The 22,399-nt window shown below is 39.8% G+C and overlaps 1 protein-coding gene across 2 annotated transcripts in view; it reads left to right on the top strand.

Moving 5' to 3' along the window:
• Positions 1 to 6,690: 6,690 nt before the first annotated feature.
• The window catches only part of st6galnac5a (ST6 (alpha-N-acetyl-neuraminyl-2,3-beta-galactosyl-1,3)-N-acetylgalactosaminide alpha-2,6-sialyltransferase 5a), a 61,636-nt gene continuing 45,927 nt past the window's right edge, over positions 6,691 to 22,399 (top strand). The window contains exons 1-2 of one of the 2 annotated variants that reach the window (XM_074652022.1): positions 6,691 to 7,181; positions 8,173 to 8,385. In XM_074652022.1, coding sequence (XP_074508123.1) covers positions 7,161 to 7,181; positions 8,173 to 8,385 — 234 coding nt within the window. In that variant the 5' untranslated portion in view covers positions 6,691 to 7,160. The remainder of the gene's footprint in view (positions 7,182 to 8,172; positions 8,386 to 22,399) is intronic. The other variant, XM_074652023.1, reaches the window with a different exon arrangement.

The raw sequence follows: 22,399 nt of genomic DNA, 5'->3' as shown, positions 1-22,399 counted from the left end.
CAGAATAAAAAAAAAAAAAAGAAGTGTATTAAGTATGATCGTTAAAAGTAACCAAATACATAAAAAATACGTAATACAGACACAAATTTGTATTAAAAGTTTTCTAAAAATAATAGGAAAACTCATCTCTGATGCATTATTCAATAGTCTGCTCAAAATTCATCCAAATCGTTTGTTTTAAGGCCCAGACACACCAACCCGACACCAAAGAACTAGCAGCCACAAAGGCCGACTGTTGAGTCGCCTTTGTCTTAGCCAAAATGTTGCACTCGAACACACGACTACAGCCAGCGGCCAACTACCACGTACGTTCTGCGCCTGCATGAGATGAAATAACTCTCCACACCAGCAGACAGTGTTAGTCTGTATTCGACATTCAAAAAGGGAAACCAGAAGACCGGGGACGGCGGATATACAAGCCGTTGTTATGATACGTACAGTACATGAAACAAAGCGGCGTTTGCCGACCATTTTCACACCACTCTCACTCACCACTTAGCTTCATTCCAGATGACCATGTCAGTGTATTGTAATGATAAGATGAGATGAAGATGAAAAATGAGAAGAGCCTTCTGTGTTTTTCCTCTTGACTTTACTTGTTTGCTTGCTTTCTTCACTTCCGTTTCTCTTTTCGTGCACTGATTCGTTTAAGCTGAACTGACAATCAGAGTGGTTTTCTCACAGCGACGGGCGCCGCTGCTGATTCAACATGCTAAATCGGCCAAAAAACTTCAGACGCGGACAGACTAGAGCCGACAGACGCTCACCGACGACCCGTAAGTGTCTGACGGCCGACCGTCGGCTTGGTGTGTCAGGGCCTTTACACAAACTTCTTGTGTGCTTATTGCGTTCACTATTTGGGTAAATTGTACAGTTTATCAGTTGTTCTGTAATGTAATTATTAGTTATGCTTTGAATATAATTTGAAACATCAATACCAGACCCACAATAGACCCGTTTTTGTCTTTTTCAGGGGGTACAGGGAGATATAGAAGTAATGTACATCAAAGGATGGCTTAATCTTCATGGGAACATGAAGATTCATTTGAGATGCAGCTCAGCACTGTGTGCCAAGTTGTTCTCGTCATGAATCAGAAATAAAAATGAATTAAATAATGAATTAATTAAAATAAATTGTGAAAGTGTATAAGGGTTTAGAACACGATGATATAAGTTTGCGATTGTCATCCCCATGCTCTATTATGTCTCAAAAGTTGTTGAGACATAATAGAGCCTAGTATCATACAGCCTCTGAATGCCCTAGGTCTCTAGTTTGTGGTTGTAAAGTTTCATGAGGCAGTGATTATCCTAGAGGTCACCACAGGTCATTTTATACAGTGAGGTCAAATTTATTATTTCGTGGGTACCCATAGAACAGAGGTCAAGAGACCCCTTGAAAATGGACATGCCAGTTTTTCCTCGCCAAAATTTAGCCTAACTTTGGAGCTCCTTCCTAACAATGACATGACATGATGACCAATGGATTCTTTAGATTCTGTAGTTTCATATGATATCTGGACCTTCACTCTAGCTCTAAAACTGAACCTGCTACAGCCTCTGAAAGACAGTAAAGTCTGTCGGGATTACCCGCGATCCCGTGGGTCTCCGATGGAAAGGTTGGAAGTTGGAAAGGCACTACTGTTTGGTGCTGAGCCGGTAGTATAGAGTGGGTTTAAGTGCTTTTTCACGGAAAACAGCTACTGAGCTGCTGAGCTGATGAGAGTGGTGAGAGTGAACCAAAACAGGAAAGTTTTGTGCCATAAAACCAAAACAATGAGCTAAAAGATGCTGAAACACTGCAGAGCTGCAGAGTTTGGTGATAGTTCTCAGTGGGTTCGTCACTGCAAGCGACTTTAATTGGTACTTCTGCAAGTTTAGTTTGAGGTTCTCTTTTCTTCTATCTATGTTAACAAACTTATTTCTTTCACACACATTTCTTCGTCTATGAACCAGAAAACTTTTTCCAAAATGCTTTTTTTTTTCACCCACTGCTGACCTGGTTAAGGTGAAAAATGCTTTTGTATCATCTCTTTTAAAAAAAAATGTAATGCTCCATACTCCGAGTCAGAATTCCCTCTCCTCTCTACATTTAGTTCAGACTGCAGCAACAAGCCTTCTAACCAAATCTACAAGACGTGACTGTAAGTCTCCTGTTTTCAACCTCGCTGCGCTGCTCGATGTTAACATTTCATCGATCACCTTTCAAGTCTTGTGCTATACGCAGGAAACATCCCCTGTTAAATCCCATCACTCTTTTACAGACATGGTGTTACATCATTCTTGTTCTTCTCTCTTTTTCTTACTGGTTACTTTATTGTTCTATTACCATTACATTTGACTTAATTTCGTATCAACTTTGTACATTCTTCTATGTGGTTAAAGTTGTATACAGTATATGTATATGTTTATATATATGTGTATGTTTGGGTATGTACCAAATGAGTGGATGTCTACACATGCGTGCATGTTTATGCGTGCATATCTAGTTATGTATTGTATAGCCTACATGTATGTCTCTTGATTACTCACAGTATTAATGTAAAAATGCTAACTGTTTTTTTTCATAACTACAACCTCAATTGTTGTAAAATATACGTAACAGGTAAATAATAATTTCCTAATAAGTGTCCTGAAAAGACCCCTGTCATTTGACACAAATTATGTTCAAGAAATGCACCTTTAAATAATTAATATGAATTAACAGACCAAGTCTTTTAGTCAGTAGTCAGCAGGCTACAGGCAAGCATACAGTTCAACATAAAAGTCAAAATAAGAAATCCAATTACTTGGATTTTAATGGAGCAGTTCTTTCAAAGAACTTTCTCTGGAAATCAACATCTGCTTTCGAACTAAAGTAAATTAATTAAAAATACCAGCAAAAACTCCTTAACCAATTTGTACCAAAACATATAGTTATTTATAGTAAATATTCTAGAAATTATTAGGAAGTAACGGACCAGTAAAATAAAGTGTTATGAAACCAGCAACTGTATTATAAATATATTAAACTAATGAAAATAAACTAAGCTACAGTATATGACTTTCTGCAGAGCCATATGGCGCCATCTCAACACAAACCGTTGCTGTGATTTCCCGTCTAAAAGTCCTCAGAGCCTCTGTGCTTGCTCTTGCTGTGTTTTGGTTTGGTAGTTTTCTCTCTCTGCTGCTCTGTGGAGCACTTTGAACTTTGTTTTGAAAAGTATTCTGTAGCTTATGTAAAGTTTATCAATATTAATGCAAAACTGCTGAAGCCACTGCTTGAGACATTAAACGCATCACTTTCTGGACTCCACACTCTATTAGAGCTGCAAATTTAATAAGTGGCTATTTGTTGTTTCAGTGTGCCAAAAAATAAATAAAAAAAATGGCTATTTATTGTGCTATATGTGCATATATATATAGAGGAGTTTAATACACAGACACAGTAGGCTGCAGCACACACAGCATGGACATGAATTCAAGACACCAACAATGAAATAGGAGCAGCAGAGATTCAGCACCAGAGCTGCAGGCTGCAATAATCCAACACTGAAAATGATTTAGTTTGTTTTATCTTAAAGCTGAAATCTATCAAATTTGTGTAGGTAATAAATCTGTATAGTCTCTTTTTAAAGCTATTGTAGCTGCAGCTACAGAAGCTCGGCTTAAAAAAGGAAATAAAAGCTTTTCAGTTTTGCTTTTAAGAATGCATGTTATATAAAAAGGAGAAATTATAAAAAAGGAAAAGGTATCAGTACAAAATACATGAGGTGTTTTTTAGGTTGGGTGGTTTCAGTACCGCAAGCAATTGAAGTTTATTTAAATGGCACTTTGTAATATATGAAACAATATAAGATTAAACCGAATTAAATGTCCATTGAACAAAAGAGAAAACTGGACAGAGTGAAGAGGAAGTGAATGTTCAACTGATGTTTTTATAACTATTTATATACATACATTTGCATAAAGCAGCATATTTGCCCACTCATGTTGATAAGAATATTAAATAGTTGACGAATCTCCCTTTAAGGTACATTTTGAACAGATAAAAATGTGTGATAAATTTGTGATTAATCGCGATTAACTATGGACAATCATGTAATTTATCGCGATTAAATATTTTAATCGATTGACAGCCCTAGTTTTGATGAATGCAGCAGTGATGGTGTAATATATTTTTAATAATTTAAAATACAACAAGCTCAAAATATTGATTTACATGTGCAAGCAGCCTAATGGATTGAAAATGTTACTAACTGTAAGTAAAAAAAAAAAGTGTGCAAAATGTACTTAAAGTATAAAAAGTAAAAGTACTCCGAGCATAAAACTGTTGCTATTATATAGTTTGATTATTATTACTGGTGAAGTGTGAGCAGCATTTTATTGTTGTAGTTGGTCAAGGTGGAGCTAATATTAACTATAATACACATTTTAGTATATTTCACTATGTGTAGTGTTAATTAAACTGTTGGGTAGTTTAATCTGGAATAATGTCTCGTATTTTATAATCTTATCTTGTGTGTAAAAGCCTAATTTCTAAAGTAACTACAGCTGTCAAATAAAAGTAGTGCAGTAAACAGCATAATAATCCTGAAATGTGAAATATAGTGGAATAGAAGTATAAATCAAAATCAGATTTGTTTACCAAGTACAGACATACAAGGTGACTCTGGATTTATGCATCTCTCTCAATGTACTTATCCAGAAATAGAAATGACAGCTAGGAACAAGGACAACAAAACCATTAAGACTGAAATAAATTGAATTTGTGGTAGTTTTATGTTAAGACAGCAAAAAAAGTTGTGTTGAGCATAACTCTGCAACGCTTATTGTAATGTGTTTATGTTATGTAGAGTGAACAAAAGTTATTCATTTTATTGAACAAGAAAATAATTACTTGTCATATGAACATAAGAACATTGAGTACATATTTGTACAACATTGTTTTTAGTTCATTCAACTATAAAATTATAAGTACACAATGTATGTGTTGTTAACTGGCATTAAACTAATTAGGCTAAATCTGCTTCATACATTTTAGTTAAATAAACTCAAAAATAAAAAATTGCTGACGTAATATAAAAAATAATGTTAAGCTCACAAGGATGAGTGCTCAAGTGAGCATAAAGTGTTTATGTCATTTTGACAGTCCTGAAGAAGGTTAATTATAAGCACTCGGTGTAGGTGCTAGGCTATCAGAACAGCGTCAGTAAAGAAAAAGGAAACAGCTACACACTACTCCATGCCACAATATTTTCATTGACTACGTTTCAATACTGCTTGGATCTTTGTCAGGTCAAAATGTTTGAAAAAGTGGAAACCCATATTTATACATAAAGCACACCAACAGGCAGACAAGCTCTATGATGGCAGGCGTAGTTCATCCAAAACACCAGCGTGATAAAAACATCCACAAACGATTCACAATTTGATGAAAGTACATAAAAACATTAATACAAATGCCATACTTCTAAATATCATACTTCAAAATATCAAACATGTTATTTTATATGTTTATTCGTCATCTCAAATATCATCAAATTCATCACCTACGCTCAAAAATATGACATTACATTGAGGTAGAGGAAAAAAGGAAAGAATAAATATCTAATACCTGTACAATAAATTGGGAGTAAACAAATAAGTTATCTATATCAAATCCCAATATGGAAAAAAGACACATGTTATATAACATTTTGGCATTTTTACAGACATTTTGAAAGTCCTGAACATTTGTGTAGACTTTACAATCAAATTTTGTGTCATGGATGTGTTGGGGTATACAGTTAGGTGTATATATAAATATTATATAAATATATATAAAAAGCACCAATGACCAACAATAAAGTAATAAATAAAACATCTATACAAGTGTTCTGTGAGTTGTAAACAATACAAATAGTGCAAATAAATAAATACTGGATAGAGATGGACTAGATGATTATGTACAATATGCAGTACAATCTGTCTATATACTTTGGTGGCAAGAATGGATGTACTTAAAGCTGCAGTAGGCAGAATATTTTTGGCATCATTGGGCAAAAAGTCCATAATAACCTTTCAGCATATTGTAATTCAAATGTTCTGAGAGAAAACTAGACTTCTGCACCTCCTCATGGCTCTGTTTTTCAAATATAGCCCATGACAGGAGACTTTGACCAATCACAGGTTATTTCGGAGAGAGAGCGTTCCTATTGGCTGTGCTCCGGCTGGTGGGTGGTGCTTGGTATTTCCTCAACAGATCTCAACATGGCTGCCGGGTCACAAACTTTCTCATTTTACAGCTAAACAGTACACTACAAGATGTTTCTGAAAACATTTGAGGCAAGAAATAGGCATTACAGTAACAGAATATTGATTAATATTTGATCAGCGCTGAATAGTTTGACCATTTGAACGGAGTTCGCGAGTGATTGACAGCTGCTCAGAGACGGCAGGCTCCAGCTCGGCTCTGACTGCTTGTTTTCCTCCGGTCTGTGAAATGTTGTAGATGCCATTAGGAGCACCGGAGGACACCGGAGGAACATGATTTTTTTTCAGATTACCTGTCTCATGCAGTACTGTCAAGATATAGTGACCGTTTTATAAAAAAATAACTTTTTTTAAATCATATTTGCTCCATTTCTACCCACTGCAGTTTTAAGTAAAGTTCAAGTATCTCAGATGTGTACATAATAAAGTAAAAATACCTGGTTACAGTCCACCTCTCTCCAGGATCTAATCGCTGCTGTTTAACTTTCTAATCCACCTCATATTTTACGCAGCAGATGTCAGAGGATGACATGGTGTGGGTTCACTGTACTCCAGAGTAATCCGAGCAAGAGATTTCCATCAAATACTGCTCAGCACGAAATAACCATTAAACAAAAACGGCCTTATCACCCTCTTGCAGGTAGTCTCTTTAATTAACTGCGCTGCGCTGCTCTCCAACTCCTCCTCCACTCCGCTGGAACTGGAAACTCGCGGGGCTTTAAGACCCAGCAGAGGTGCAATAGTGAACATCTGTCGCCTCGGTCTCCACAGTATGAGTTGCGCCTGGTGCTCCGGTCTGAAGACATAGAGGCAGCAGCAGCAGGCTGACAGGCTGTGGACCGGAGTGGATCCGGGATGCGAGCAGACGCCGCCGGACGATGAGAGAAAGTGGAGTCAGACGCACTGAGCCGCAGCGATAAGACCGCAAAATGAAGACACCTATGGTAAAGGTCTCTGCCTTGTTGTAGCCCCTATTTGGAAACTGTTTTGAGCTCGCTTTTTTACACATCCAGCATTTGTTCAGTGAAGTGCGCTCCAATAACGCTGCTGTGTGCACTCTCTCGGATCAAAAGATTAGGATCTGAACAATGGACATCCAGCTGTGCGCTCTGTTTGGCACTAAGCTCCGGCTTTCTCTTATAATAAACAGCACAGCATGGAGCACACAGAAGCGCTGGGGGGTTTGCTTTTACTGCGTTTAATGCAGATGCATAAATAAAAAAAGTGCATGGATTATTTTTTTTGTTGCTTTAATATTTCTTGTATTAATGCATGTTGTGAAATAAAAATAGATGCAAAAATAAAAAGTCAGGAGCTGTTTATCTCATGAATCTGTGATTTAATATACTCTGGAAGCTGATTTGACTTAAAAGGTCAATATATGAACTTTTTTTAGATGCATAAATCTAAAAAAGTGCATTTTTTTTTTTTTTTTTGCTTTAACATATCTTGTATTAATGCATGTTGTGAAATAAAAATAGATGCAAAAAATCAAAATAAATGTTTATCTCATGCATCTATGATTTAATATACTCTGGAAGCTGATTTGACTTTAAAGGTCAATATATTAACTTTTTAACTTTATATTGCTTATTGTAAATTACCTTGCAGACGTGCGCCTGATTGCACCAGAGCATTAAAATGCATACATGCAAACTAATGATTATCACTAACAACCTGGCGTCCTGTCAATGTCATGATAGTGCCTGTGCCCTTAAATTAAGTCGATAACAGCTGTTTTTTTTGTTTTTTTTAAGTTGTTTGACGTGACATGACTTCCAGGAAGTCGGGGTTGTGTTAACCAACAGCCCAGTCTGAGGGTGTGATGGTGGTGCACATGGTGGTGCCAGCCGGCTGCCTCTCATTAGCTGCAGAACTGAACTCAAGTCCGGTGGTGCAACAGGAATAATTAGTCAGCATGTGTTTGTGTCTTTGTGTCAGCGCCATGGGATAGCCGTGCTCCTCGTGCTCCTCCTGTGCGCCAGCTTGTTCCTCGTGTACAACGGCAGCTTCAACGGTGCTTCCAGGGACACTAACGACACGCGCATCCGACAGCATGAACAGCTGCGGCGGCGGCCCACTGAAGCCCCCGTCAGGGTGGCCAAGCCTCACCCCCCGGTCCTCCAGGGATACAGTGGCATCATCGACCATAAGGTAAGCAGATGTGTTTGTGTGCGTCTCCCATAATGCAGCAGGGGCGGATGAATGGCTTCAAATGTTTGGCTGATGCAAAGTGGGCACCAAAGTGAAGCTACTTTCTCACTTTGGAAACCATCTTCACTTTCTCTCTTACTCATGCACGCACGCACGCACGCATGCACACACGCACGCACTCACGCACACATACACCAACCTTTCCTCCCGTCTAATGAGCAGCAGTCGTCTATCCGCACAGCTCTTTAGAGAGAGAGAGTCTCGGCCCGCTGTCATTTATCACAATTTTCTCCAGCACAGTGTTGCGCCACATTCAATACCCACCTGTCGTTACTAATAACAGCTTAGGCTACAAATGAAATCCTTGGCTGCATTCTTGCGCTCTAATTGGTAAGCCCAGGAGACCTTCAGCTTGGTGAACCCTGACGTCACAGCAGGGGTGTATTGACTTCCATCTATTTTACCAGGCCAGGAGAAAACAATCAATGTGAGTACTGGGGAGCGAAGGTGCTGCAAGTAAAGCATACCTAATCACCTTGTAAAGGCTTCTTTCTTTTTTTTTAAAAGGCAACATACAAGATGGCGTGCTCCTCTGCAGGCAATTTGGTTGATGGGCCGTTTGTGTTGCGGTCTGCACCACTGAGCCAAATGATGGATGCAACAGATCTCCAACCGTTGGATTTAAGATCTTTTAAGATTTAGAAAACAGGAACGTTTTCGGACCAGACTCGGATAGATTAAAAGACGATGGGCCCCCGACTGAAAGAAACACACAATGAATCAGTTGTTGTCTCTTTGTTATAGTTTTGTGGTTCTTTGTAGTCGACTTACGTCTCTCAGGAGTCGTTTTGCATTTCTTGGTAGTTGCTTTGCATCTTTGTAGTTATTTTGTGTCCCTTTTTGTAGTCGTTTTGGATCTTTCTGCAGTTTTCTCTCTCAAACATCTCTCCATAGTCATTTTGTGTCTCTTTGTAGTTGATTTGTATCACACTGGAGTTGTTTTGTCTCTTTATAGTCTATTTGCATCGCTGTAGTCATTTTGTGTCTCTCTGTAGTTGTTGTGCATCGCTGTAGTCATTTTGTGCCTCTTTGTAGTTGTTGTGCATCGCTGTAGTCATTTTGTGCCTCTTTGTAGATGTTTTGCATGGCTGTAGCCATTTTGTGTCTCTTTGTAGTTGTTGTGCATCGCTGTAGTCATTTTGTGCCTCTTTGTAGTTGTTGTGCATCGCTGTAGTCATTTTGTGCCTCTTTGTAGTTGTTGTGCATCGCTGTAGTCATTTTGTGCCTCTTTGTAGTTGTTGTGCATCGCTGTAGTCATTTTGTGCCTCTTTGTAGTTGTTGTGCATCGTTGTAGTCATTTGTGCCTCTTTGTAGTTGTTTTGCATATCAGTAGTCATTTGTGCCTCTTTGTAGTCATTTGATTGACTTTCTGCCAAGAAATGTTTACCGTCACTTTGACCAGGGGCCCGAGGTCAGTGGACCTCTGGACCTGTGTCCGGGAGGCCCTCTTCAGTAATCAATCTATGGCAGGACTGATGACACCCTGAATGACAGGGTTAATGAGTGCTGCCATCTCTCTTTCATGAGAATGATATGATGTCTGCTTGAAAACATGCTTTAAATCATCCGATTATGTCACAGGTTGATTTGCATATGAGTAATTGGACAGCCTCCTCCCCGCTCTTAGAGGAGGCTGTTGCTGTGTGGATGAGAGGAATAAGCAGCGGGAACATGTATCAGCTGGACAGATTTGGGAGTAAGCACATTGTTCGTGAATGTCAGAAAAAGTAGCCTGGCTGGTTGGGAAATTAACTTTTGCTAAATTAAACACCAGGGGCTCTGAAGAGTCACTTAATCTTGTGACAAGGTAATGCAACAGAAGGGGGAACTATTATTCATTAAAAGAAATCTCACTTGTGCAGAAACCAACAAGTGTGGAAACCTGTAATGTCGACGACTGTGAAAAGTTCAGCTGGCAGAGTTTTCTCATGAGAAATGCTGCTCATCCGTCCACTTAAGATTCCATTTTGAGGCGCTCGGCTTTGTAGGAAATGCATGCTGGTGATGTGCACAGTGAATTCACACTTCACGTTTTGTATGTACTTAACTGGTGAATGTAGTCATGGTGATTTAATATCTATGTGAGCAGAATGAATCTAACATTTTCAACATTTTTGTAAGGAACATTTTCAAGGGAAACATTTTTTTTTTTTGCATTTTATTTTTGTTTTGTTTTTGCCCTCATTTCATCAGTTAAGGGATTTGACTCCCCAACATCATTTCAAAGCTGCACTCAGGGGATTTGGTGACGTCACTGAGGTGCAGCAACACAAGCAGCCAGACAATTAAACAGGTTGTAGCCAAATCCTCAGTTTCCCCTTTAATCCAAATTACTTGGAAACAAAAGGGACATTATTAACATTCAAATTATTACTGAAACAGTTTGTTACAAACATTTATTAGATCTTGCAGAAATCTGATTGGATGTATGTTCTTATATCTATCTAAAAGTTGAGTTTTAGACCTTGAAAGTGAGGATGTTTCTGGAAATTTAGTTTTTTTTTTTTAATTTTTAGGGAATTTTATATCTTACAGAGACAGTAGAGAGATGACATCAAATGAGGGGAGAAAGACGGGGAAGTTGTGGTTCATGGTTGGCACCTGAAAGGAATATTTCACACCCAAAATTACCATTTGTATATCACAGTGAACAGAGAATCCAAAAACTGAGAAGTTTTGATGAATTGAAGTAAATGGGGCTAGGGCTGCGAAATTAATCAAAATTGTATTGAAATCACAACATGGCCTACTGAAATTTTCGAGGTGCAATATTTGTTAAAGGTCAAATGTGTGTCAAAATACCATTTAAATAATATATTGTTGTGCTGCAGAGATGTCCTGGCCCACACATCATATTCTGAAGTATTGTTTAACCCCTGGGCAACCAGGGAGCCCCAAAATAAACTGGAAAAAAAAAGTTCGGTAACTTGTGTTTGATGGATTATTTTTCTGTTGTATCAATGCTAATTGGCATTGTATTTTACATCGTTGGAAAGCCTGTTTATTTACCTTAACAATGATGTCCAACTTGTAAGGATCATGCATTTGTGGGATGAGCAGCACAGCTGATTATGTGGGTAGCGCCCAAGAAAAATTTGCCAAAATGCTCTGCCAATGTTAAACAGTGTATTGTCCTGTTGGTGTTGACTCTTGTTTTGAGCTCCAGGTGCTGCCAATCAGGCACCTGATTGACAGTGATCATTTGGTGTCTTCTCCAAGCATCAGCATGCCACGTTTATCTTTTCTGGATAAGGCCCGTGCGATAGGGCAAGTTGAAGCTGGTGTTCCGCAGAACCAAGTTGCAGCATTATTTGGAGTCAGCCCTGGTACCATCTCCAAACTGAAGGCCAAATTCCGTGAAACCGGTGATGTAAAAGACAGATCGCGAAGTGACAAGAAGACAACACCCTAGGAAGACTGGTTCATCACCCTTACAGCACTGAGGAACCGTAGGCTGTCTTCTAGAGATTTGCAGGCAAGGTTTGCAGAACGTTATGTCATACAGATCTCTGATCAGATGGTCAGGAACAGAATGCACACAGCCAATCTCAGAGCTCATAAGGCTACCAGGAAGCTTGCAATGACTGCCCTTCACCGTTAGGCCCGTTTGCGCTGGTGTCGACAACACAGACAATGGAACCTGAACATGTGGGGGAATGTCATGTTCAGTGATGAGTATGAAGTTGGATGGCAGGGTCATAGTATGGAGACGATGCGGAGAACGCTATGCTGATTGTTGCACCGATGGAGTAACAGCTTTTGGTGGGGGCAGTGTCATGGTGTGGGGCGGCATCTCCCTCACTGGCAAAACAAGGCTTGTCATCATTGAAGGCCATCTCAATGCAGTGAGATATCGGAATGAGATTCTGCAGCCAGTGGCGATCCCATATCGCCACAATCTGGCACCTAACTTCCTCCTCCAAGAAACAACGCTCGCCCCCACAGAGCCAGGGTTATCACAGACTACCTCCACAATGTGGGAGTAGAGAGAATGGAACGACCTGCCAAGAGTACAGACCTCAACCCAAATGAACACTTGTGGGATCAGCTTGGGCGTGCTGTACGTGTTAGAGTGACCAACACAACCACGCTGGCTGACCTGCAACGAATCCTGGTTGAGGAATGGAACGCCATCCCACAGCAACGTGTGACCAGGTTGGTGACCAGCATGAGGAGGAGGTGCCAGGCTGTTGTGGCTGCGTATGGATCTTCCACCGCTACTGAGGCTCCTGATGTTGTATTAAATGAATAAAGTGTAAAATAGCCAATATATCTTGTTTGTTCCTTGTTACTGATAGAGAGTTCAATCATCCAATCCACCAAACAACTCAAAACAAGAGTCAACACCAACAGGAGAATACACTGTTTACCATTGACGGAGCATTTTGGCAAATTTTTCTTGTGCGCTACCCACATAATCAGCTGTGCTGCTCATCCCACAAATGCATGATCCTTACAAGTTGGACATCATTGTGAAGGTAAATAAACAGGCTTTCCAACCATGTAAAATACAATGACCATTAGCATTGTAACAACAGAGAAATAATCCACCAAACACAAGTTTCCGAACTTTTTTTCCCCAGTATATTTGGTTCTGAGGCCTAACACTTTATTAGGTTTGTGTTTGGGTGTACATAGCTGTGAAGGTTAGAATTAAGTGTAAAAGATGTCTACCTGGACTATCTAGCATGCAGTTCAACATTAATCACCGTGCCAACAATGATGTGTGAACACGCCTCCTGATGCAGACACCCAATACAGTATAAAAAGAAAATGTATGAACATCAGCTGTCCATGTCTGCGTCCGTCGTGAATTACATCCGGTCCTTTAAGGTCCTGGAAAGACATTATGTTAAGTGTACTGTAGAATGTACAATTATGACAAACATTTCACATGCATTCATCTTTTCACCTCTAGATAATTTAGTTTAGATTAGGGCTGTCAATCGATTAAATTATTTAATCGCACATTTTTTATCTGTTCAAAATGTACCTTAAAGGGAGATTTGTCAAGTATTTAATACTCTTATCAACATGGGAGTGGGAAAATATGCTGCTTTATACAAATTTATGTATTGATTTATTATTGGAAAACAATTAACAACCCAAAACAATGACAAATATTGTCCATTAACCCTCACAGGTACTGCATTTAGCATAAAAAATATGCTCAAATCATAACATGGCAAACTGCAGCCCAACAGGCAACAACAGCTGTCAGTGTGTCAGTGTGCTGACTTGACTATGACTTGCACCAAACTGCATGTGATTATCATAAAGTGGGCATGTCTGTAAAGGGGTGACTCGTGGGTACCCATAGAACCCATTTTCATTCACATATCTTGAGGTCAGAGGTCAAGGGACCCCTTTTAAACATGGCAAGGCCAGTTTTTCCTTCACAAAAGTTTGCGTAAGTTTGGAGCGTTATTTAACATCCTTCGCGACAAGCTAGCTTAAAAAATGATTCCACTGCAACCTAAAAATTGCAAGTTGCGTTAAAGCATTAAAGAAATTAGTGGCATTAGAACAAATTTTCAGTAACGCGTTATTATCGCGTTAACTCTCACAGCCCTAGTTTAGATATTTGGTTTAAGCTGGTGTTTTTGCACAGCTTGTTTGCCATTCAAGTTGCATTCATGGACTCCAGACATGTGTAGTGTGGATTCTGACTCAAGATCTCAGTAATTTATTTGGTATTTGCCCCAAAACTGAATTTTTATTAAGTGTGTAAACTTTTAATGTTGTGGCTCAGTTCATAAGTTGGATGTGGGCGATGGACCATGGTGTGAGACAGAACATTAACATCTATTTAATATTGGTTGTGGTCAATATGTGAGAGGCTGTTTCAGCTTTTGGTCTTGGATTTAGAATCATTGCACAGCAGTTCTGTCAGAATTTGAGCGGTGCACAAATAAATATGAAACGAGCCATTCATATTTTAAGACAGCTGACGGGGCACGCAGCAGAATCTCTTTTTCTCACCGCCTGAAATGCCGATATTATTCAGTGATGGTGTATGTTTTGATTTGATGAGGATTTGTCTGTAATGCGTCAGTAAACCCAGCTTTGGATGAGAATTGATTTTCCCCCTTCTGACGGGAGCAGCCGAGCATCATAAGTAAACCACCAATTTATTTTTTCTCTTGGCAATAAACTTATTGACATTTCAGCGACAAGGGACATCAATTAGGGCCACGGCTCCACTGAACATCATTTATGCTTCTTCAAACCTGCTATTATATCACCCTTCACATTCTGCCACCGCGAGCTGCAATCAATACTTTATGATTTGAGTGCACTTTGCTACTACAGCATGTGGAAGTGCATAAAGCAGTCCAGCCTTCAAATACTTTGCATTCAGTTTTTCTGAGACATTGTGTCCTGCCTGCGGTTTGACAACACGGATGAGCTTTCTCTGTGGATGTCGAGAAGTGAAAAAGTTATCGGCCTTGCCTCGCATTTGTTCTCCTGCGGTGCTGAATGATTGGTGTTCGGGAAAAAAGAAATCCTCTGACATGCACATTTGTCTTCTTCATTTTTGCTTGCTGACCTCTCTGCCATATTGATCTTTCCAAGATATCAGCTGGCTGGCGCACAGGGTGCACTGCCAGTCAGCCTTTGACCGCTTCACTTTATCTTCCAACAGAGTATTAAACTCATCACAGCCCAGAAAAACATTTTGAAGCCTAAGTTTTCTGCAGACTTTTGGCCAAGATGCTGAAACATTTGCAAGAACATTTATTTTTTATTTTTTCTTCTCATCGGGTTATGAACCCAAATGTTAAGATATTTCTTTGTATGTTACAGACCGTATTTATGTATCTGAAATCCATTTAAATCCTGTGTACCAAGTATTTTCAATGCAACATGTTTGATTTGGGTCAGAGTGAAGGGTAATTTATTTCTAGTTATGCAGCAGCATTGGTTGGCCTGGACATGTGCTGTGAAGACTGTAGGAGGAGGAGGGACGAGATAAGCAAGCAAAGAAAGAAACTTGGGAAGGAGATGAAAAGGGAAAGAAACTCTTGAAGAGTAAAGAGAATGAGAGAAGAGGACAAAAACTAGGAAAGGGTAAGGATGGAGAGAATGATAAAAGAGAATATAGGACCCGGGGAAGGTTCAGCCCGCGAGAATGAGACAAGAGAGTGAAGGAGGTAGAATCCGAGAGCGGAAGATAGAGTTAAATCCCAAGGGCTTTCCTTTCTTCTAGCAGTATCCTCAGTTTTATTTCCTCAGTGAGGAGGTGGAGGTGGAGGTGGGAGATGTGAGGACGAGACGGCGTCACCATCTCCCTCTGATTGCCTCTCTGACACCGGTATCATGCAGATTCCTTACTGATATCATGCGAGACAGGTGGAGGCGGAGTAATGGAGGAGATTTTGGTGCAGGCGAGAGGAGCCTTATCAAACGCGGGGCACCCTGATGTCACGCTGGAAAGCGATGAACTTGGCTGACGTGTCCCGTCTAACAAGACACAAGATGTTTTCATATGAGTTAAAGCCGGAGTGTGTAACATTTAGGGGGATCTTTTGGCAGAAATGGAATATAATATTAATATGTATGATTTTCTGTTATGAGGCAGAAAGAGGCTCTCGTATTTTGAGTGTTTGTCATTTGCCAAAAAAAGAGACAAAACGCTCAATAAACAAAGTTAAAGTTGAATGTGACTGATGGCATTATTTTTTTCAAATTTTCTATAGATATAACGCAATAATATCGTTATTGTGAATTATTTTGGCCATGATAATCGTGTAGTAAAAATCTGATAGCCCTGGTCTCCTTAAAGGCCCTGACACACCAAACACCGACGCTTTGTTTCATGTACGTATAACAACGGCTTGTATATCCGCCGTCCTCGGTCTTCCTGTTTCCCTTTTTGAATGACGAATGCAGACACCGCTGCCTGCTGGTGTGGAGAGTTATTTCCTCTCATGCAGGCACACAACGTACGGGGTAGTTGGCCGTCGGCTGTAGTCTTTCTGGTGTGTTCAAGTGCAACCTTTTGGCCAAGACAAAGGTGAAGTGAGGTGACTCAACTAGTAGCGGCCTTCGTCGTTACTAGTTCTTTGATGTCGGGTTGGTGTGTCTGGGCCTTAAGAGTACTCCACAGATTCAGCATTTCATTCCTCTAACATTGTCAGACTCCCAATGGATAGCGGAAAAAAGTTAAAAATCAATGAAGCAGAACCAGAGAATTTGACTTTTTATTCCATTCACAGTGACAATGTTAACATGCTGATGTATAGCATGTAGTATGTTCATCATCTTAGTTTAGCTTGTTAGTCTGGTGAAAAGTCAGGGGATCACCAACGTGTTTAAAATTCATCTTGAGGGGAACATGAATGTCTGTGCAAAATTGCATGGCAATCTGTCCAATATTTATTGATACATATTACTCACAACCATAACGTCAACCTCATGGTGGTACTATAGGAAAAGACAGGGGATCACCAAAGTCCTCAGGATTCATCCTCTGAGGACTATTAATGTTTGAACCGAATTTTGTGCCAATTCATTTGGTAGATGTTGAGATATTTCACTGAAAATGTTGACCTGCTGGTGGCGCTAGATAAAAAGTCAGATATTTATATGTTTGTATAATTCATCCTCTGGGGACCATGAATCCATCCAGTAGTTGAAACAAAATATTTTGGTCTGGACCAAAGTGGTGGACCACCAACCATCGCCAGGAGCCGTTGTGTAGCTGCAAACAATCCCACTGAGATGACACAAGAAATTTACAAAGCAGGTTTTTCTGCACAAACTCTGGACCGGGTTGGTTTTAGACATATCTGGGTACACTCTGCTTGAAGGCATGAGCCAAGAAGAACAAAGCCGTCTGTGCCAAGGAGACATGACAAGCCATCCCTCTCCCCAACCACAGCTTTAGTGACAGCTGGAGAAGTGAGATGTTTAATATTTCATCTCAGACAGCCACATCTTCTACGTTTTTCTCTGAGCAACAAAGCCATTTTTCACCGTTCATTAGCATTTTGCTATGCAATTAGCCAGCTGGATAGCGAGACAGACAACTCCCCAATTAGGCTGTTATGGACAAGGACTCCATAGTTATTTTATGCAAACTACCCGTGTTTGTGACAATGGTGGAAGAAGTCCTTTACTCGAGTAAAAGTACTAGTACCACTCTGTGAAAATACTCCACTACAAGTAAAAGTCCTGCATTCAAAAACGTAATTATGTATTATCAGCAACATTTACTTAAAGTATCAAAAGTAGTGTAGTATCTCTAAAAAGTCAACTTTTCATGAGCTCAGACAAACAGCCCTGCTTTCAGCTTTGTGATGATGCATTTTCCAGCTGATCCAAAAGGCTTTTTAAAGAATTTATTTAGCTTAAGAAGTAGGAGAATTTTCTCAACACATCAAGGAACACTTCATCCTTAAGTTTATCACAAACATTCAAAATCAGCACATCTGGAGGCCTTAAAGTGAACCAAGAAAAAGTGGCTAGTAAGTGATTTTTGTTCTACAATTTATTGTTCTAATAAAAAAAAGAACTTATGGACTTTGTCTCAAAAGTTCTCCACAAATTTTTTTCCAGTTTTTTTGTCAAGATACATAAATGTAAATTAAAAAAACTAAAATCTAATAAATGCTGCTGATTTTGCTTGTAACTTCATTTATATTCATCTTAGCAACACAAAAATATCTCCCAAACTGACGTTTATACATAAACCTAAACATCTGTTGTTTATTGTTGGTGTATTAGTTTAATTAGTTTACTCAAGTTGAAGCTTATTTTATACAATTTTGACATATTTCATGGTCTAAATTCAAACTTAAGTGTTTGGCACCAAGCAACATTACATATACACATGGTAAAGCTAACAAAACACTGATGTGTAATACATCAAAATCTTCAGTAGCCACTGTGTAATCTGTAGAAAAGAAAAGAAATGCACACTTTGGCCCAAGATGACTGAAATTAATCAAAATGCTCCTCCACCCCCCTTCATTTTGAATAATGCCAAAAATGGAAAAATGCGAAACATTCTACACACACCACACGCATCATCCTTGCATTCATTACAACATAGCTCAGTTGGTAGAGCAGTTCCAACCATGCTGAGGTTTTGGGTTTGATTGTGGGAAAAAAGTACCTATATTGACTGCCTCACATATATAAATATATATATATATATACACCGATCAGCCATAACATTAAGACCACTGAGAGGTGAAGTGAATAACATTGATTATCTCATTACAATAGCACCTGGCAGTGGGGGGAATACACTAGACAGCAAGTGAACATTTTGAACTTTGTGTTGGAAGCAGAAAAAATGGGCAAGCGTAAGGATGTGAGCGACTTTGACAAGGACCGAATTGTGATGGCTAGACGACTGGGTCAGAGCATCTCCAGAACTGCAGCTCTTATGGGATGTTCCCGGTCAGCAGTGGTCAGGACCTACCAAAAGTGGTCCAAGGAAGGAAAACCGGTGAACAGGGTCAGACCCGAGGCTCATTGATGCACGTGGGGAGCGAAGGCTGGCCGGTGTTGTCCGATCCAATAGAAGAGCTGGAGTCTGCCATCTCTGAGCAACTGTCAATCATTCGCAAACTCCGATCAAACGGTCAAACTAGGCAGCGTTGATCAAATATGAATCAATATTCTGTTACTGTAATGCCTATTTCTCTCCTCAGATGTTTTCAGAAACATCTTGTAGTGTACTGCTTAACTGTAAAATGAGAAAGTTTGTGACACGGCAGCCATGTTGAGATCAGTTCATGAAATACCAAACACCGCCCACCAGCCGGAGCACAGCCAATAGAAACGCTCTCTCTCTGAAATGACCTGTGATTGGTCACAACTCCCGTCACGGGCTAGATTTGTTAAAGCCTGAAAACAGAGCCAAGAGGAGGTGCAGAAGTCTAGTTTTCTCTCAGAACACTTGAATTACAATATGCTGAAAGATTATTATGGAATTTTTGCCCCAAATATTCTGCCTACTGCAGCTTTAAATACAGGACTTGAGTAAATGTACTTAGTTACATTCCACTGGTTTGCGAAGTCTGCAGGTCTGTCTGTGTGTGTGTGTCTGTGTATGTGCATGAACTTTTGTGTGTGAGGTCTGTCTTTGTGTTTTGTACCATTTGAAGTTTTAAATTGCAATGCGAGCTGCACGTAGCATTAGCGCCAGATAACCACTATTTTTACACACAGGCCTTGTTAGAATACTAAAAATGCTCCGTTTCGACTGAAGAGAAGAGAATAGGTTTCGTTATGCCACAGTGGTCCCAATTGGGGCATAGTCTTGGATTTCAACTTATCTCCAGTGCATTCTGCTACTGCCAAACATAACACAGCTTCGGGCTCTTTCCAATGCAGGCCTGGAAAGCAATTATGGACGAAGAGTGGGAGGTGGGGAGGTTGGGGGGGGGGCTCTGCCTCTCGATAAGCATTCCCTCGACGGAGTAATCTCACACTCGGTGCCTTTTGGCATTCTGTGGTTAGGGAATCACTGGTGAAGTCATACATTTTCAACATAAAGGAAGTGGAGGGAAATTTCTTGAGACGTGGTGTCATGAGCTGAATGGTGATTTCATGCCTCTGCGTGTTTTAACCTTTGGCGCTCGGTAAGCTCTAGCCTGTGGGGCGCTCTCCTTATTTGGCCCCTGAGAGACCTGGGAAGGATCTGAAAAGGTTAAACTATGATAAATGGGTGATACCTTTGGCACAACATCAGGAGATAGATGATGAGCCGCCGCCGCACGCCGCCGGCTTCCACATCGTTGAGGGCGAAATGCAAAGAGACGTCTGGCAGGAAGCGTTGCAATAAAACCCAATTTCTTTGCTTTTTCCTTCCTCTGGCTCCACAGACCTACGAGGCAGGCTACATTACTCCGCTCCTTAGATGTGATTAATGAGCATGTCTTACATGGTGGGAGAGAGGAATTATCAAAACTGTTACTTGCATTTTGGCATGATCTCTTTCTGTATGCCGTGAGCAAAAGATGATGAAGTTGGCAAAGTTTTTTTTGTAAAACAAATGACGAAGCAAACATTTTAGAGGAAACTAGGGACGCGCCGATCCGATATTCAGTATCGGTATCGGTGCGATACCGGCCAAAATCACTGGATTGGATATCGGAGGGAAAAAACGGTACAATCCGATCCGTTTCTGTCACATACGCTCTTCTACAGTATGTCAGCTTTGCCAGGTCATTTTGCAATGTTTTGAGTGTAGCCCCGACAGAAAACGTAATGTATGTGAAAGTGTGATAGTGTTCATTACAGAACCGACTGTCAACATAACTGCATGTCTCTAAACCAACTGTGTGCACGGGGGTCTGATGGTCAGCACTGGTAAAAGTGATAAGTAAAAGTCCTGCATTTGAAATATTAGGATACTCAAGTAAAAGTACATAAATATTAGCATCAATATATACTTAAAGTACCAAAAGTAAAAGTACTCATTATGCAGAATAATATATATATTATATTATTGTATTCTAATTATTGATGCATTAAAGTGTTCATTATATTAATGTTGCAGCTGGTAAATGTGGAGCTCATTTTAATGACTGCTGGGTAGTTTAATGTGTAATAATAAATCATCATTTATTAGTTAATTATATTTTGTATTAATAACCTGAATCTGCAAATTAACTTTAAATTATAAAATGTATTAAACTTAGATGTTTAAGAGAGAGAAAAATATGGTATCAGATTGGTATCGGCAGATACTCAAGGTTGCTGTATCGGTATCAGGCATTAGAAATTGGTATCGAGCCATCTCTAGAGGAAACCTCGAGTGTAAGCACCAGAGAGCCGTGAAGAAAGAAACAGCCTTCTGTAGCCTTGAAGTGTTTTGCTGATGTGACATTAAATCGTCGCCTGCGTCAAGATGTCTGTCGAAACAGTCCCAATTACAGAGCTGACTTTGATGTATATCCCATCATGAGGAGACGGTGTCATGGTTGTTCATCGCAGAGTCTTTGGTCTCCCGCTCTCACTGACGAGCCGACTGATTACACCTCCAGTGGTGTTGAGGAGTAAGCATCTTTCCTGGACGCTATACGGAGCCGCTTCCGCCTCCTCTTCCTTCCTCTCTGCTGGAGGGACTCCACATTAATTCAGGTTATATCAACAGCAGCGTGTTTTTTCATGGGACCCCAAGTCTCAGTAGTGTAAAACAGATACCTTAGATGCTCCATACTCTCTCAGAGCAATTTCAGATGATGTATCGTCTTTTAGTATGGGCATACTTTGGGCAAATAGCTAACAGGATAACTTTGAATTTTATAGATCACATGTAAAATCACACTTATTGTAAAATAGGTGTTGGTGTAATGGATACCAAACTTGTGACCTTAGTGATGCTGAGTGAATGAACCCTTAGATGATGGTTCTATGAATGTCATTTACAATCTCCACAGGTTGTCCGGTAAGAACATGAATATGATGACGATGTATCAATTAGTCCAGGTCACACACACTCTCTTTGAGATACCACTCATTTATTGATTGAAGATGGTTTTTAAATCCTTTTGTGAATAGTGTGGATAGTGAGGATAGTGAGGATAGTGTGGATAGTGGTTACTAGATACAGAAATAAAATAGAAAACAGGAGCAGGTATTAGTAACATGAAGTAATAATAAACAAACAGTATTGTATGAAATACAATGCAAGCTAAACAGTTTAAAACAGGAATAAAAGGAAGAGAACGCAGCCTTCTGAACTTTAAGGGAGCGTCAACAAATAGCAGACTCAGGCTCTCAGGCAGTACAATGAGCAGAGTGCACACAGAGGGTGATATGAGTAATTGTGCGACGGTCCCTTAATGACGGCCGCATATGCCCGTTCACTGCGCTGTTCTAACTTAAATGATGTTGACACATAAACACACAACTTATCATTCAAACTCTTATAGACAAACGAGTATGAGTATTATAACATGATACAGGTGACTTTAGAATTATTATAACGATG

This window comes from Sebastes fasciatus, chromosome 11, assembly GCF_043250625.1.
Source record: "Sebastes fasciatus isolate fSebFas1 chromosome 11, fSebFas1.pri, whole genome shotgun sequence".
In the NCBI taxonomy this organism is placed as follows: Eukaryota; Metazoa; Chordata; class Actinopteri; order Perciformes; family Sebastidae; genus Sebastes; species Sebastes fasciatus.
Note: the sequence above shows the minus strand (reverse complement) of the source record. Positions and strands in the feature narration are given on the sequence as shown.